This window comes from Magnolia sinica, chromosome 17, assembly GCF_029962835.1.
Source record: "Magnolia sinica isolate HGM2019 chromosome 17, MsV1, whole genome shotgun sequence".
Taxonomy (NCBI): domain Eukaryota; kingdom Viridiplantae; phylum Streptophyta; class Magnoliopsida; order Magnoliales; family Magnoliaceae; genus Magnolia; species Magnolia sinica.
The window spans coordinates 60,945,860-60,962,234 of record NC_080589.1 but is presented as its reverse complement, the minus strand read 5'-3'; the positions used below and the strand labels follow the sequence as shown (position 1 = coordinate 60,962,234).

General features: G+C 40.2%; 1 protein-coding gene across 1 annotated transcript; it reads left to right on the top strand.

The window, feature by feature from the left end:
• The first annotated feature begins 2,842 nt into the window (after positions 1-2,842).
• LOC131231512 (putative receptor protein kinase ZmPK1) lies at positions 2,843-5,658 on the top strand. The gene has a single exon (XM_058227737.1). It carries the CDS (start codon positions 2,923-2,925, stop codon positions 5,344-5,346), a length of 2,424 nt encoding a protein of 807 aa, XP_058083720.1. The 5' UTR covers positions 2,843-2,922; the 3' UTR covers positions 5,347-5,658.
• The last annotated feature ends 10,717 nt before the right edge of the window (positions 5,659-16,375 follow it).

Here is a 16,375-nt window from a genome sequence, read left to right as displayed (position 1 = left end):
CCCACACATATATGCGTGTATGGGTTTGGAGAAACCCCTCTTGTACGGTCGGTTGGATCCTCTGGAATGACTGGACGGTCCGGATTGTCGAAATGAGGCGCGAGTGGGGCCCACATCGAGCGCCCGTCGAAACAGCGTCGGACGCTGTTTCCTTTCGAAACACGGACTTCGGGTCAGCGAGTTTTTTGATCGGACTCTCCGTCCGGTGCATTGCTCGTGCACATGTACCCCATGTACATGCAGTGTACATGTGGGTTCATCGTGATGTTCGTGAAAAATCCGTTCCGTCCATCCATTCTGTTATATCATTTAGACTGTCTAGACCAATTTTGAAGCATATCCAGATATCAGGCGGGCCCCACATAATGATTAAAGGGGCTGATCTGTCCGTTGGGCCACTTCCAGAGGGATCCAATGGCTGAAATTTGACGTGTACGGTTACTTTATGGTCCTCAGGCCACGTATGAAGTTTCGAACTGATCAGATGGTGGGAACCCTATGATCTTGCATTCTGGACACTTTTCAGGCCACTTGAGCTTCAATTTCTCGATTTTCTTGGATCCTTGGCGTGCAAATCTGTCGATCTTGGTCTCCTAGGGTCCGTCGCTTGCCTTGGTGCCTTCAGACCGTTAAATCCATGCTTTTAGTACCCTTTTCCAGTCCAAGCTCGTGAATACACCCTGCATCACAAACATGATTAAATCAGGCCGTTAAACAATACTATGTTTGTAAATCCTGGCAATAACTGGGGTCTGATATGCAATATTCGACCCTCAACAGTTTCCCCCGCTCAATTTCATGTTTGCCTCGTTGATTTCCTAGTTTGCCTCGCTGATTTTCTAGTTTTCCCCTCTCAATTTCATGTTTGCCCCCGCTGATTTTCTAGTTTCCTTCGCTCAATTTCATGTTTGCCCCGCTGATTTTCTAGTTTCCCCCGCTCAATTTCATGTTTGCCCTGCTGATTTCCTAGTTTGCCTCGCTGATTTTCTAGTTTCCCCCACTCATTTTCATGTTTCCCCCGCTGATTTTCTAGTTTTTCCTACTCATTTTCATGTTTCTCCCGCTGATTTTCTAGTTTTCCCCACTCATTTTCATGTTTCCCCCGCTGATTTTCTAGTTTACCCCGCTCAATTTATGTTTCCCCCGTTGTTTTTCTAGTTTGCCCCGCTCATATTTCAGTTTACCCCGCTGTTTTTCTAGTTGCCTCGCTCATATTTCAGTTTGCCCCGCTGATTTTCTAGTTTCCCTTGGTGATTTTCATGCTTGCCCCGCTGATTTTCATGCTTGCCCCACTCATTTACATGATTGCTCCACTAATTTTCATGCTTCCCCGCTAGTTTAGGATTCTTACTCTTACTCGGGTGGTAGATTCTTAGGAGTTTCAACACCCGATCAAGTGTTCGAGTATCCAAACGTGATGAAATTCCACTAGTGTGAGTGCATGGGGGTGTGTGTGCATGTGTAAAAAAAAGAGAAAAAAATATTCTAATTTAAGAGATATGCTTGTTTAATAAATGGACAAAGAAATGAATTAAAAGATAGAAAAATATTTTTATATACTTATATATACATATATACATAATTATGTGTTAGAGAAAAATGTAGGAGAGAAAAAGTTCTTTCCGTTAAAAAAAAAAAAAAAAAAAAAAAAAAAAAAAAAAAACCAGACAACCGCGGCACTGCCGCCGAACCGGCGGTAGTGTCGTGGCTGTCTGTGCCTTTTTTTTTGCTAGGTTGCTTTCGTGGGTCCTATCATGATGTCTGTGTTATATCCAAACCGTCCATATATTTGGTGAGCTCATATTAAGGCTTAAGAATTAAAAAAAAAGATAGATCTAACTATCAAGTGGACCACACTGTAAAAGGCAGTGGGGAATTGAACATCTACCATTGAAACCCTTTCAGGGGTTAATGAAGTTTTGGATCATTATGAAATTTGTTTTTCCTCTTCATCTAGGTCTTTGTGACCCTATGAATGAACTTAGATGGGGAGGATTTCTCGCAAACATCACAGTGGCCCCAACTTAGACCGGGGAGGATTTCTAATGGTTGACGCTCATTCAACACTGTTTCCTGTAATGTGGTACACTTAAGATTTGGATATACCTCATTTTTTGTCTCATACCATAAAATGATCCGGAAAAATATATGGACAGCATGGATGAAAAGCATAAATCATGGTGGGGCCCATAGACCACAACGATCCGCCATTGGCGGTTGGCAGGCGGAGCAGCCAATCCGTTTCCGTGAAAAGGAGGGGTATTTTCGTCCTGGAATTTGTCATCCGTACGAGGAGGTCTAAGTGAGTATGTTAAGTTTGTATTGTTTCAAGAATATCCAATGGATAAAAGGTGGGGTCCACAGTTTCAAATTTCTCCAATCCCTTTACCCAAATGTGCTCATTTTTGGATGATCAGAACCGTCCATTCTTCGATGATCATAACCGTCCATCTTGGCGTCGCTCATCTTGTAGATTCCACTTGAGTGATTCGACTACGGAAGTCACATTCAGCTTGTTATAGCTGTCTGATTCAAATGCATAGTTAGGATTCTCCATGAGCATTTTGTACCATTGGCCATTCATATTACAACCACCAGATGGAAAGTTGGGATACGCGGAAGTAGGATTTATTGCATGATACATGTCCTGCATTTTTTAAAAGCATTAACGAATTTTCTATTTTGAAAAGTGGGGCCCACGGTTCAGTAATCTAGATCATTCATCTGTTCTATTCCACAAGTCTCCTTGACAGGACAACCGTTCAATACAGGTACAAGGGTCTACATTCAACTAAAAAGGGATGGGCCGGACCATTTGATATTGCTCTCTCTCTCTCTTCTTCTTTATTTATATCTCAACGAAACGATAGATCAATAACAATACCTACCACACATTCTCTCATCTACATTACTTCCGTTTCCATGACCATGCATCACACAAAGCCCCTACAAAGCTTCTACATCTTTTTCTTCTTTACCTACATAGCTCTTCCTTCCCTCTCTTCCTCCATTGAAAGCTTGAGAGGTGGATCATCGCTATCCGTCGAGAGACCTGATAATATTCTCGTTTCACCAGATGGCACCTTCTCTGCCGGATTCCACCCGATCGGTGACAACGCTTATTTCTTCGCAATATGGTTCAACCAATCAACCATCTTCACACCCGTTTGGATGGCGAATCGTGACTACCCAGTTAATGGAAGACGCTCCATTCTTTCCCTACGGCGAGACGGAAATCTCATCTTAAGAGACGGTAGGCGATCCACCATTTGGACTACAAACACTACCTCGAATTCCTCAGTGCAATTACGCCTTGAGAACACAGGAAATCTCATCCTCCAAAAGTCTCAAGAAAATGTTACGCTCTGGCAAAGCTTTGATTTCCCAACGGATACTGTCCTTCCACAACAACTACTCACCAAGAGCTCGAAGCTTATTTCGTCTAGAAGCCGAACTAATTACTCTTCAGGTTTTTACTCTCTCTACTTCGATAATGACAACATTCTACGCCTACTATACAATGGTCCCACCATATCGAGCGTGTATTGGCCGGACCCTGGGAGCGTTAGCTGGAATGTTGGACGAACAACCTACAACAATAGTAGGATTGCTATCTTCGATCCTCTCGGCCAATTCCATTCTTCTGATGACTTGAAATTCATTAGTTCGGATTTTGGGCTAGGACCCAAAAGAAGGCTAACCATGGATTTCGATGGGAATGTTCGGCTCTACAGCTTAAATGAGAAGAACGGGACTTGGGCAGTTTCATGGCAAGCCATCACAAGATCATGCACCATCCATGGCCTATGCGGGCCCAACGGGGTCTGTAACCATGCTCCTGAAAGGAGATGTACATGTCTGCCTGGGTTCAAGGTGAAAGACCCCACCGACTGGTCGCAGGGTTGTGAGCCCACCTTTAATCTCTCATGTGACACTAATGCTTCATCATTTTTCAGTATCGCTAAGGTCGATTACTATGGCTATGATTTCAACTACACTGAAAATTTAACTCTGGAACAATGCAAGAACATATGCTTGCAGTTGTGTTCTTGTAAAGCTTTCATGTACCACATGGACGGGCTAGGCCGGTGTTACCCGAAGACATTGTTGCTCAATGGCTACCGGGAATTATCTTTCTCAGGGATCATGTATATCAAAGTGCCGAGAAACAGGACCTTCTCCAGAGAAAACTTCACAGACGGAATCAAATTGAAGTGTTCACCGAAGGCTCCCATCGAATTGCCCAGGACATATGAAAGAAAGCAAGAGAACATCTCCATTAAATACATTTTGTTTTTTGTTTCTGCACTTGGTGGAGTCGAGCTAGTCTTTATACTCATCGGATGTTGGTACATGTTCATAAATAACCATGACTCAAATGCCATTGAACAAGGGTACCTCTTTGCTGCGACTGGATTCAAGAAATTCAGTTATGATGAGTTAAAGAAGGCGACGGGGAATTTCAGTGAAGAAATAGGAAGAGGGGGAGCGGGAGTCGTATACAAAGGAGTGTTGTCAGATCAACGGGTTGTGGCCATCAAGCGGCTGGAAGGAATCGATCAAGGGGAAGCGGAATTTCTCGCCGAGGTGAGTACTATTGGGCGGATCAATCACATGAACTTGATACAGATGTGGGGTTTTTGCGCGGAAGGGAAACATAGGCTTTTGGTGTATGAATACATGGAGCATGGATCCTTAGCTGAGAATCTCTTCTCCAATTCTCTTGATTGGGTGAAGCTGTTCGAAATTGCCATAGGGACTGCAAAAGGCTTAGCTTATCTGCATGAGGAGTGCCTTGAGTGGGTCCTACATTGCGACATTAAGCCACAGAACATACTATTGGACGGTGACTACAAGCCGAAGGTGGCCGATTTTGGCTTGTCCAAGCTGTTGGATCGACGCAGGAATGATAGATCGAGCTTCTCAACGGTTAGAGGAACGAGAGGCTACATGGCTCCGGAATGGATCTTGAATCTTCCGATCACGTCAAAGGTTGATGTATACAGCTATGGGATTGTTATGTTGGAGATGGTGACTGGAAGGAGGGCGACCGGATTCCATGACCTGGATGAGGGAGGTGAAGGAGGTGGACGGTTGGTACCATGGGTGAGGGATGTGATGAATGGTGGGGCCAGTTCCGAGCAACGTAGCATTGAAGAAATCATGGACCCCAGGATTGATAGTGGGTATGATTTGGTTAAGATGGAACTTCTTGTTAGAGTGGCTTTGCAATGTGTGGAGGAGGAAAGAGATGCAAGGCCCACCATGAGCCAAGTTGCAGAGATGCTCCTTGGTCATGAAAACAACCATGAGGGATGTGAAGGGTCCTCGCACGAGTTTGGCTAGAACCTTGCTTGCGTTTGCACGTGCCAAAGTGGTGCATGTTGCAAAATATTATTGGCCATTCATCAGGAGCTCTCCAGCGTTTATGTGCCTTGGACCAAACATACTAGATTTGGTTTGGACTGTGGAGTGTCAGGTAACATCTCATCCACCTATTTGATTGCCATCAAAGATCCAAGTGGGCCACATTAGTAGTTTTAGTTTTTATAACTACTCTTTAGGCTTTATGTTTAAGTAGAACCTCCTGTAATTTATTTCCATGCTTGACTTGTTTTCTATGGAATCTTGAATCCAGTTAATATCTCTAAAATTTTAGCTTAAACTTATTCAACGGGTCTGAAAGCTATTCAAATGTTTTTGTACATTAAATAAGATCCATGATAATGGGTCACAAAAATCAGGTCTACCATGTTATCAGGTGGACCACACCATGGAGGCAACCACCCAAAAACCTCTAAATTTACTTGGTGGGGAGGGTATGAAAAATAATAGCTAACTACCCGAAAACTTCCAAATTCACGTATTGGTACGTATGATTGTAGGATGGGCCTGATTTTTGGGATTCATACTTTGAAGGGAGAGAGACAGTTGTGTACTAAATCAGATAATCATAACCTTCAATCCACATTCAACGAGAAATAGGTGGCTAAGATCTTCCAATTTGAGAGATTTTTGGGGCATGCATGGCTCATCTTCAATGCGGAATGTCAAATTAATCTATTGGATGAACCAAACATGGGGTACATGCAAACCTGATGCACACCATAGGCGAGTTCCCTCTTCGATAGATGGACTGGATACAATCTGGTCGATGAAGGAGAAAGAGATGGACGGTTGATAACATAGCCAGGAATACGATGATGGTCAGATCACTTCAAAGAAACTTGGAATTTGTACATGTTTCTATTTGTAAATGGTTTGTATAAGGCTCCGTTTATTGCCATTGGTAAAGGATCTTTTGCAGAAATTGAATGAAATTAAAGATGATTTGAGATAGAGCTCAGAGATTCTCCTCTTCCTTTGCTTGGTGGGTATTTGTTATTCCAGAACAACGTTTGTTGATATCAGAGCAAAGGTTTGATGAAATCGTAGTTGCCATTTTATTCTTTCCGAGTTTTCGCGGGAGAGACTCTGTAGCTGCAAAGCTACCTGTCAACAAACATGCAAGTCAAAGAAAAAGTCATGCTTGGGGAAGATGAATGTAGCAGCACCTTTTGAAGTAGGAGTGTTGGAGCTGAGCCATGATGATTCGAACAGATCATAGTATGCAAACCAGTTGAGTTGACTCGGGACTAAACTGAGTCAACTCGGCTTGTTCACTGGTTCAGTAGAACCAGGGATGCCCCAGACTCGGGCCTGGTTTTCCGACCCAACATGTGATTCGCTGGATCCAGCCCGAGTCAAAATGGGTTGGGGGAGTTCGTTATACTCACAAAGCGTATTCTGTTGCTCCGCACTATAATACGCAATACCAAACCCTTTTTCTCTATTTCTCCGAGTAAATTAACACGTTAAAGGAAAACTTATAAAAAAAAAAAATTTAATTTCAAAATGGGACAAATGAAAATATGCCTTCTTCATTTCTTTTTCTTTTCTTTTTTTTTAATATATATTTTTTTTAAATTTCAATTTTAATTTTAAAGGGAAAATAAAATTTTCAAACCAAAATTAAAATTTTAATTTTAATTTTCAAAATTGATTTTAAAACCCTATCATTTATTTTTTTACCAAAAGAATTCTCAACATCACTAACTTGTATCTTCGCGAGTATCATCATCACATCTTCGATTACCATGTATGAAGCTGTCTCTTAACTTACCGTACAAGTAGAATCCACCGGAAACAAATGAAAAATTACAGAATCCGTCAGATTCAAACTGTTCATCATGTCAGCTCGTTTGTCGTTAAGGATATAGAACAAAAATAGACGCATCAATTGATCAAATCAATTGTAATAAACTTTTACGCTGAATGGATGGCTGAGAACTATCTTTTTTCTTTTTCTTTTTCTTTTTTTTTTAACACATGCACACACACCACTACACGCTCACGCCTTAGCGGGATTTCACCACCTATGGGTACTCAAACCCTTGACCAGGTGTTGATACTCCCTAGAGTCTACCATCAGAGCAAGAGCAAGGACCCGGCTGAGAGCTATCTGACGCATAGGGTGGACACGATGAGATTTAGCACCATCTTATTCAGGAGATAAGTATTTCGATTCCACCAAACTTTGCTGGACTCACAGAGATATCTCGAATTGAAAAAATAAAAATAAAAAAATTTAAGAAAATAAAAATAATTTCAAAAAATTTGTAATAAATTGATAATAATATTTAAATTTAAAAAATAAAAAAAATAAAAATAAAAAATAAAAAAAAAGAAGCTTACAACCTCTTAAATAGTGACATGAGCCTAGGAAGAAGTTTCGGAATCAAACTACAATTAAAACTCTCATAAATAGTGACTTACTATAATTTATAGTAAACTCACTATAATCTCGTAAATTTGGAGTGGACAAACCAACATAGTGGGGTTGGGTGGCTAAAGTAGCTTCTCCTAATCCAAAATCATATAAAATACTTTGGATAACTCATTCCAGTTTGCAAGATACACCTGTTTTAAGGTTCTGACGGTCTGGGTCACTTCCACCTCCAATCGAGCCTCTTCTCGTCCATCTTAACCATGAAATTGCACGCGACCTGCTCTGCATCACTATCTAATCAGATTCATTTTCCCATGACATGTAGAATCACTCCCTCTCTTTGGGCTTTAACAAATATAATGTGTCACCTACCTGAAGTGCAGCCCAGATCTTTGACACCTGTGGGCTGGGCAAAAATCAACTGTACCACAAAGGCCGAGAGCAACATGCATATGTAGTATAGATAAAGATGGAAGGAAATGGCTAAAGGAAGACGTGGATGAGTTGCTTTGCTGAAACATAGTTCTGATGCAAAACTTTTGGTCATCATCCTCGTCCTAGTAGTCATTATTATTATTATTAACCACGTCCTTGGACAGTCTTTTCAAGGGCTCTGGAGGGCCCACTATGATGTATGTGGTTTATCCACTCCGTTCATTCATTTTGGCATTTAGTTTTAGTGTATGATCCAAAAAAGGAGACTGATCAAAGGCCCAAGTGGACCATGCCACATATCGATGGTTAGCACATAATCTCCACTGTTTCCTATGGTGTGGTCTACTTGAGCCTTCGATTTGCCTCCTTCATTGGGCTCATGCCCTTAAATGAGCTGTCAAAATGGATGAATGGCTTAAATAAAACACACATTGCAATGGCCTCATAGATCCCCTTACGAGATGGCCTTTGGCGGATAGGATTTAATAACTTTTAGCTTAATTCGTAGCAAATTATAGACGGTTACCTAATAATTCTCATACTCCGTAGCCTTTTCTCCTTTGTTAGTGGTGAAGGGAAAACCGAAATATCAGCTTAATCCAACTTTTGTGGCCCCAAGAAGTATTTAATGATCAATCACCATTGCTTCCTGTGTTGTGGTCCACAAGAGATTTGGATCTGTGTCCTTTTTGGTATCATAACTTAAATTGAGCCTGAAAAAAAAGGAGAAGAAGGATATATATATATATATATATATATATATATATATATATATATATATATATATATATATATATATATATATATATATATATAGTTGGGAGGAGAGCGGATTGTGTTTTACCCGGGTAAAACCTTAGTGGGAGTTAACCTTACGTTGGGGCCTGGGGCCCACCTTGATAATGTGTTGTATATCCACGATGTCAACCTGTTTTTCAGCCAATTTTAGGACATAGTCCTGAAAATTAATCAGATCCAAAAGTCAGGTGGACCACTGAAGCCGTCCATCCCTTGCAATGCCAACCCCAACTTCTGACACATGGAGGGTAACACTTTGTAAATTTTTCATAAGAAAACTGTATACTTTCTTTGAACGGGAGGGTGTATCAGGTGGCGTTGCCCGGTTTTACGGTGATGTGTTGAGCAGAGCCCACCTTGATGTTGTATATCTACGATGAGCTGTCAAAACCAATGGATAGCGTTGATATCATGGTCGGCCTCACTGCCCCCAACACATCACCACACTGCTTTATGGACTGGGCAACACCTACTAATCTGCTTCCGCCTATGGTCTTTTCTTATGTGGGACCACTGGCACTTTGATGATTGAAGATGGCACTGGTCATAGGTTAGGTCTACGTTGGCTTGGACTGGTGTTGAGGGTCAAATATTGCATATTAAACCCCAGTTATTACCTGGATGTACAAGCATAATACCGTTTAATGGCTGATTTAATCGTGTTTGTGATGCAGAGTGTACGTACGAGCTTAGACTGAAAAAAAAGATGATAAAGCATAGATTTAATGCTCTGAAGTCACCAAGGCAAGCGACGGACTCCAGGGGACCAAGATCGACAGATTTACATGCCGGAGATCCGCGAAAATTGAAAAACTGAAGCTCAAACGGGCCTGAAAGTCAGCCAGGATGCAAGATCACAGGGTTTCCACTATCCGTTCAGCTCGAAACTTCATATATGGCTTGAGGACCACAAGTTAACCGTACACATCGAAATTCAGCTGTTGGATCCTTATGGAAGTGTCCCAACGGACATATCAGCCCCTTAAATCCTTAAGTGGGGCCAACCTGATCTTTGGATATGCTTCAATTTTGGTCTCAACTCATTAAATTATAAGAGAAACAAGATGGATGGTGTGGATTTCTCATATACAACACCATGAGACCCACCTATACATTGCACGTGCATAGCGTATGCTCCAGCTGCACACTGCAACTCAAGAAATCGGTCAGAAGGTGCTGACCGATACTTCTTTAAAAAGAAGTCAAATCCAGCCAGCATCTTCCACGCCGACCGTCGGTTGATCCTTGTGGGCCCCACTCATCATCCGTTTAGATGATCTGAATCATTAAATTGTCTCAGGAGACGGCCAAGAACAATGCCTAGGTTTCCTTTTGCCACCATGCAAGATTCTTCACGATCCCAGCCGTTAAACGCAGGATGGACGGCGGAGTAGAAGATCTTGTGTGTCCCACCGATTTCACTCCAAAAATCACCATTTCCGAACGGTTTTTCGAGGTGAACACAATGGTCGGACTAGATTTCCTGTATGGCACTGATCCTAGGCCCCACCATCTCACCAGCAAGAACAGAGGTGCGTTAGCTCTGTCCTGTGGCTGGATCTGCCGATCCAAGTGGGCCGCCACAGCTGGCCGATGAAAAGATCCAATCCATCCATCATGAATGCAACCCAAAAACGTCTCAGGGGATGTTATTACTTTGAGAAGAAAGCAAGGAAAATGGGTTTTTCGTGGACCATTTTCTTGACTGCGTAACAGAGCTTACGTAAGGAATGCATAAATCTTCCGCACCAACTTCAGAGGCTGTGCATAAACAGCACCGATTGCATGCTTCTACAGGCAGCCACTGACCTCCATATGCTATAAAAAGAAAGGATGTGAGAGACAGTGAGGGAGGATGGGAAGCCGTGAAAGTGGGCAGCCGTGAAGCAGACGGGGAGAGAGATAGACAGGTGTTTTTTTTTTCTTTTTCTTTTGTATTTTGTTTGAGGGATCCAACCCATTCATGTTGGGCTTAACCTCTTAGCTAGGGCTAAGAGGTGAAGCTTGTAGTGTGATGGGAGAGATGTTGCTTGTACCTTTTGTTTAGATTGAAGAGGTTTTTGATTTAATTTTATTATGGGAATATTTTTAGTTTTTAATGGCCTGTTGTGACTGAAATTACAATGGGTTTGCAATGGCTTTGAGTATTTCTTTTCCCTTATTTTGATTATGATGTCAGGAAGCTCTGTTGTTCGTCATCGTCTCCTGGGCATGGTTGGATGTCGGTACCCTTCCTAACCTTCATAATCATCTGATTGGTTAGTAATGATTTAATTCTTTTGTTGACTTTGTCTCCTGAGCATGGTTTGATGATAAAATCCACTCTAATTCATATACCTTTCATCTCTTTAAAATTATATCAGAGGAAGTTCAGTTTAATTTTCATGATTTTTGAAGCAGGCATAAGATCTCCCTCATCTCTACAAGTGGATCTTCTGAATCCCTAGTTTCTTATCTCTAATTTCTCTTAAGTTTTAGATTAATCTCTCACCATTATTCATCGCTTTATATCGGATTTAGATTTCATCTTAGGCTAGTGTTATTTCTACCTAGTTTCAGGTAACGTACAAGTATCAGTCCCTTGGGATTCGACCTCGGTCTTACCGAGTTTATTACTACATCACAACCCTATACTTGGGGAGTGAACAAGTTTTTGGCGCCGTTGCCGGGGATTGACAGTTACATTTTTCTAAAATTAATTAGTTTTAGAATAAGGTTAGGATTAGGATTTTACTAACTTTAGGTTAAAGGTTTTTATTTTATTTTATTTTTAGGAACTATTATTTATTTTTAGAAACTAACCTGTTTTTCCTGTTTTGTAGGATCCTGAAATAACTTCTAAACTGGTAATTCCTTTCTAACTCCTTTACTTTTTCTATTTTTAGAATTAGGGTTTGAGTTTTGGAAATTTTCTATTTTCTAGTATTTTTCTATTTTTAGGAACTAGTTTATTTTTAGAAACTTTCATCTTTTGGTTTTACAAACTAGGTTAGTTATTTCCCTTTTTAGAAATTCTTTCTAATTTTAGAAATTAACTCATCTTTCATTTATTTTATTTTTAGGCTTAGATTTTCTATTTTAGAAACTTTCTAATTCTAGGTCTTCTTTTTAGAAACTAACTTAGCCTCTAAGTTTAGGGAACTTTCTTTTTTAGAAACTAACTTTCTATTTCAATTGTAGGAACTTTCTAACTTTAGACTTTCTATTTTAGAAACTAATCTCCTTTGTTTTCTTTTACAAGATTTTAACATAGGAACTTCTCATTTGGTACCTTCTTTCTAACTTCTCATTCTCTTACTTTACACATTGCTGTAGGATCTTTTCTTCTGTTTTTCTTAGGATTAAATTCAGATTAAGGGTTTCATCATGTATATGCACCAGTGGGAACGTCAGTATGCTGAGAAGAATAACCTATTTTGGGATGATGAAGATATAAATCAACCTATGCCTCAAAACTATTCTGAAACTATCAGTGAGAACCGATCAGAATATAAAGATCCACCAGCTAAGAAGTCCTTACATGATTATATGCAGGAGAACAATTACACCCTACAGATTAACAAAATAGTACGTGAGTGTTGGGGTTATCATAATTATGGTTGTGAGAGTTATTATTACCCATCTGATAAAAAGAAGACAATGCGTGATTATATCATGAGTGATAATAAGTATTACCAACCAGCATATTCTCCCACCTATGATCAGTATGACTATAACCGGTCGGAACATCAAAATTGGGTAAATGAACCATCAACATGTTATAATAATTCTCTTGGATCCCATACCTTTGAAATCCAACCAGAAACGACCCAAGAGGATTCACTTCAACATGACATGGCCTGTCTTGCGGAAATTAGAAAAGCAATGGAGACACTCACTTCGCGCCTCGAAAGGATAGAGGAAGCTTTCTCATCCCAACCACAACCCAATCCAAAAATACAATGCGAGGAAAGTGATCCTCACTCACTTTTGAAGGAATCTAGAATTTAGAATGAGAAGTTGGATTCCATTAATGAGCATGCGGTTCAATCTCCTGATGAGAAGATCTCGATGACTGTTCAAAGGAATGGTGAAGATACATGGGTGTCTTTTAAATATAGTGATGATGACACACCTTCCTTACATGACACACGGGATTTCAATGATGAGGTAAAGGTTAGTTTATTTGAAACCGAATTTAGGAATAGAATGTGAGGAAGGCGATCCCATCCCAAATGTGCACTGCACTGAACTAGAATATGATGAATATTGGGACGGCGATCCTAAATGTGTAGCCACAGTTCCCCTGGAATCTATCTCAAGGTTGGTCCAGGTCAATGATCAAGATGTACACAAAGTGGTTGGTCATAATGAGTCACTCCCCTCACCTGACATGTCTGATTTAAAGGTGGAGGATGAGCTCCTTACAACCGACCCTTTTAACTCTTGTGAAATATGTTGGACCACGCCTCTGAATCGAATGATGATGTGATTCAGGAGAAGGACGAGTTGCTCGCGACGACCCTGAAATTTGAAACCACTCAATTGAGGCCACCATCTGAGCTATACACGTTTGACAATTCAACGCCTCGATTTAGTAGTCTCAATAAACAAAGTGATCACATCGATGCTTACCCTATTGATTTTCAATCTGTCTGTACAGGATTGGAGGAAGAAAGCGTACATCTGGCTACTTTCAAGGATGATGGTTTCCTTAGGCAGATCATCACGAGCTACAATGCGGAAAATAAGTCACACTCAGCTGAACTTTCCAACTCTTTGGATGATTGCTTGGCATACTTTGTAGATTCAAATGATACCATGTCAAAAGATAAAGTGGATGCCTTGCAAGACGACATCTCGGTAGTTATCACTAACCGAGAGAACCCTTATTCTGAAGCCCTTTCTTCCCCTGATCCTAAACGTCTACTAGTAAAGGAAGAGGAGCTGGAAATTGAACTGAAGTTTGGAACTTCGGAATGTGTTGAGACTACATCACTTCTTAAGAAGTTTTCTAAACTTTATTTACTTGTAGTCTTTAATTCACCATGGGATACTAACGTTGAAACTTCTTCTATCACAGGTGAATCGTATATACTCTGGATACCTCAAGCAATTCAATGGAAAATTTCTTATGAGGTACATAAGTTTCTCTGGAAAGTCATGCTCCAGAGCGTCCAAGCCTATTGCAAAAAGGACTTTTGGATGATCCTGTTGAGGAACTTACTAAGAAACTTATCAAGATATTGGCCGGAAGAGGAACCTTGCAGCATGATCGAGTAGTTTTTTTCTACTTTTATAGGACTAGGGTAGTTTGTTTTATGCTGTTTTAGGATAGATGGTAAACTTAGCACTCTTGGCAGGCAACCTAGCTTTTCATTCCATTTTATTTTCTTAGTTCAATGTTTGTGGGTAACATTGCTACAAACCCTCACGAGACTACAACTCGTCCATTAGGGGCAACCTAAGGGTTTAAAGGCTTGTTGCATATGCTAAATGCAATCGAGAGCACCTGCGAAAGTGGTATAGGTAGGATTTTATTTTTATTTTTGTTAGTTTCTCTCTTGTGCTGACCCGCTCTTACGTAGATATTTATGGAAAGTCTCTTGATTCTTTTATTCAGGTATTATCTTCCCATCACTTCTCATTTACTTTCGTTGTCCCATGTGTATTGCATGCTTATCTTTTACATTAAGGACAGTGTAGATTTTAGGTTGAGGGTGGGAGATTAGGTTATCTAATCAGTGTTTTCTTGGTCTTGAGCAAAAATTGTGAAATTTTTCAAAAAATTTTCTGACATTTTTCTAAATTCGAAGTAATTTTGACAACCATCTTGGATTTAGAATTACAAGATAAGTGATGTTGGTAATTTATGAATCTTAGATTCAGTTATTTATTATATTGGATTTCACAGTTAAGTTTGAAGTGTTAATCTATGATTAGAAGTTTTAAACATTGATTGAGTTATAATTTCACATGTCACATCTCGCTTTCACATTAAGATTTCAGTTTGATATTGAAGGGTTAACTTGGTAATCACTAAGCATGTAAGGAACCAGCTTGAAAAATTTGCCCGTCATGATTAATTGAAAAAAAAAAAAAAAAACAGATACCTTTAGAAAAGGTTGGGCGAATAATCTTCACCATAGGTTTGCTCCCTATAGGGGTAGATTTAATTCCCCATGGATGATACGTGAAAAGGGTTGGGTGTATGATCCTTACCATAGGTTTGCTCCTTATAGGTGCGAATTCGATTCTCCTCTCCCTCGATGGAAAAAATCAAAAGCGAGAAGAATGAAAAAGAAGAATTGTAAGGCAAGTTCTGGTTTAGGTTTTGAGTGTCCTGAATGCTCTTTTGATTATCAATGTTATCATAGAAATTATCTATTGGATTTCTTAATGATGATAAGCCGAGATTTCATTATACACTCATGGTACTCATTGTTTAGAATTGTTCTAATTAATGCATAAATACTTTAAACTTGATTATGAAATTTATTGTGCACTTGATTCCAGGAGGAAGTAATGCCCAACATTCATGCATCTTAGAATTTTCGTATCTAGATTGCTTTTCAAAAATCACTTGAGTTCATAGAGATTGTCCTGTAATTCTCAACTTATTTTTCGCATACTTTGCTCGGGACTAGCAAAATGCTGGTTGGGGGTTGTGTTGAGGGTCAAATATTGCATATTAAACCCCAGTTATTACCTGGATCTACAAGCATAATACCGTTTAATGGCTGATTCAATCGTGTTTGTGATGCAGAGTGTACGTACGAGCTTAGACTGAAAAAAAGATGATAAAGAATAGATTTATTACTCTGAAGTCACCAAGGCAAGCGACGGACTCCAGGGGACCAAGATCGACAGATTTACATGCCAGAGATCCGCAAAAATTGAGAAACTGAAGCTCAAACGGGCCTGAAAGTCAGTCAGGATGCAAGATCACAGGGTTTCCACCATCCGTTCAGCTCGAAACTTCATATATGGCTTGAGGACCACAAGTTAACCGTACACATCGAAATTCAGCCGTTGGATCCTTATGAAAGTGTCCCAACGGACAGATCAGCCCCTTAAATCCTTAAGTGGGGCCAACCTGATCTTTGGATATGCTTCAATTTTGGTCTCAACCCATTAAATTAAAAGAGAAACAAGATGGATGGTGTGAATTTCTCATATACATCACATGAGACCCACCTATACATTGCACGTGCATAGCGTATATGCTCCAGCCACACACTGCAACTCAAGAAATCGGTCAGAAGGTGCTGACCGATACTTCTTTAAAAAGAATTCAAAATCAGCCAGCGTCTTCCACGCCGACCGTCTGTTGATCCTTGTAGGCCCCACTCATCATCCGTTTAGATGATCTGAACCGTTAAATTGTCTCAGGAG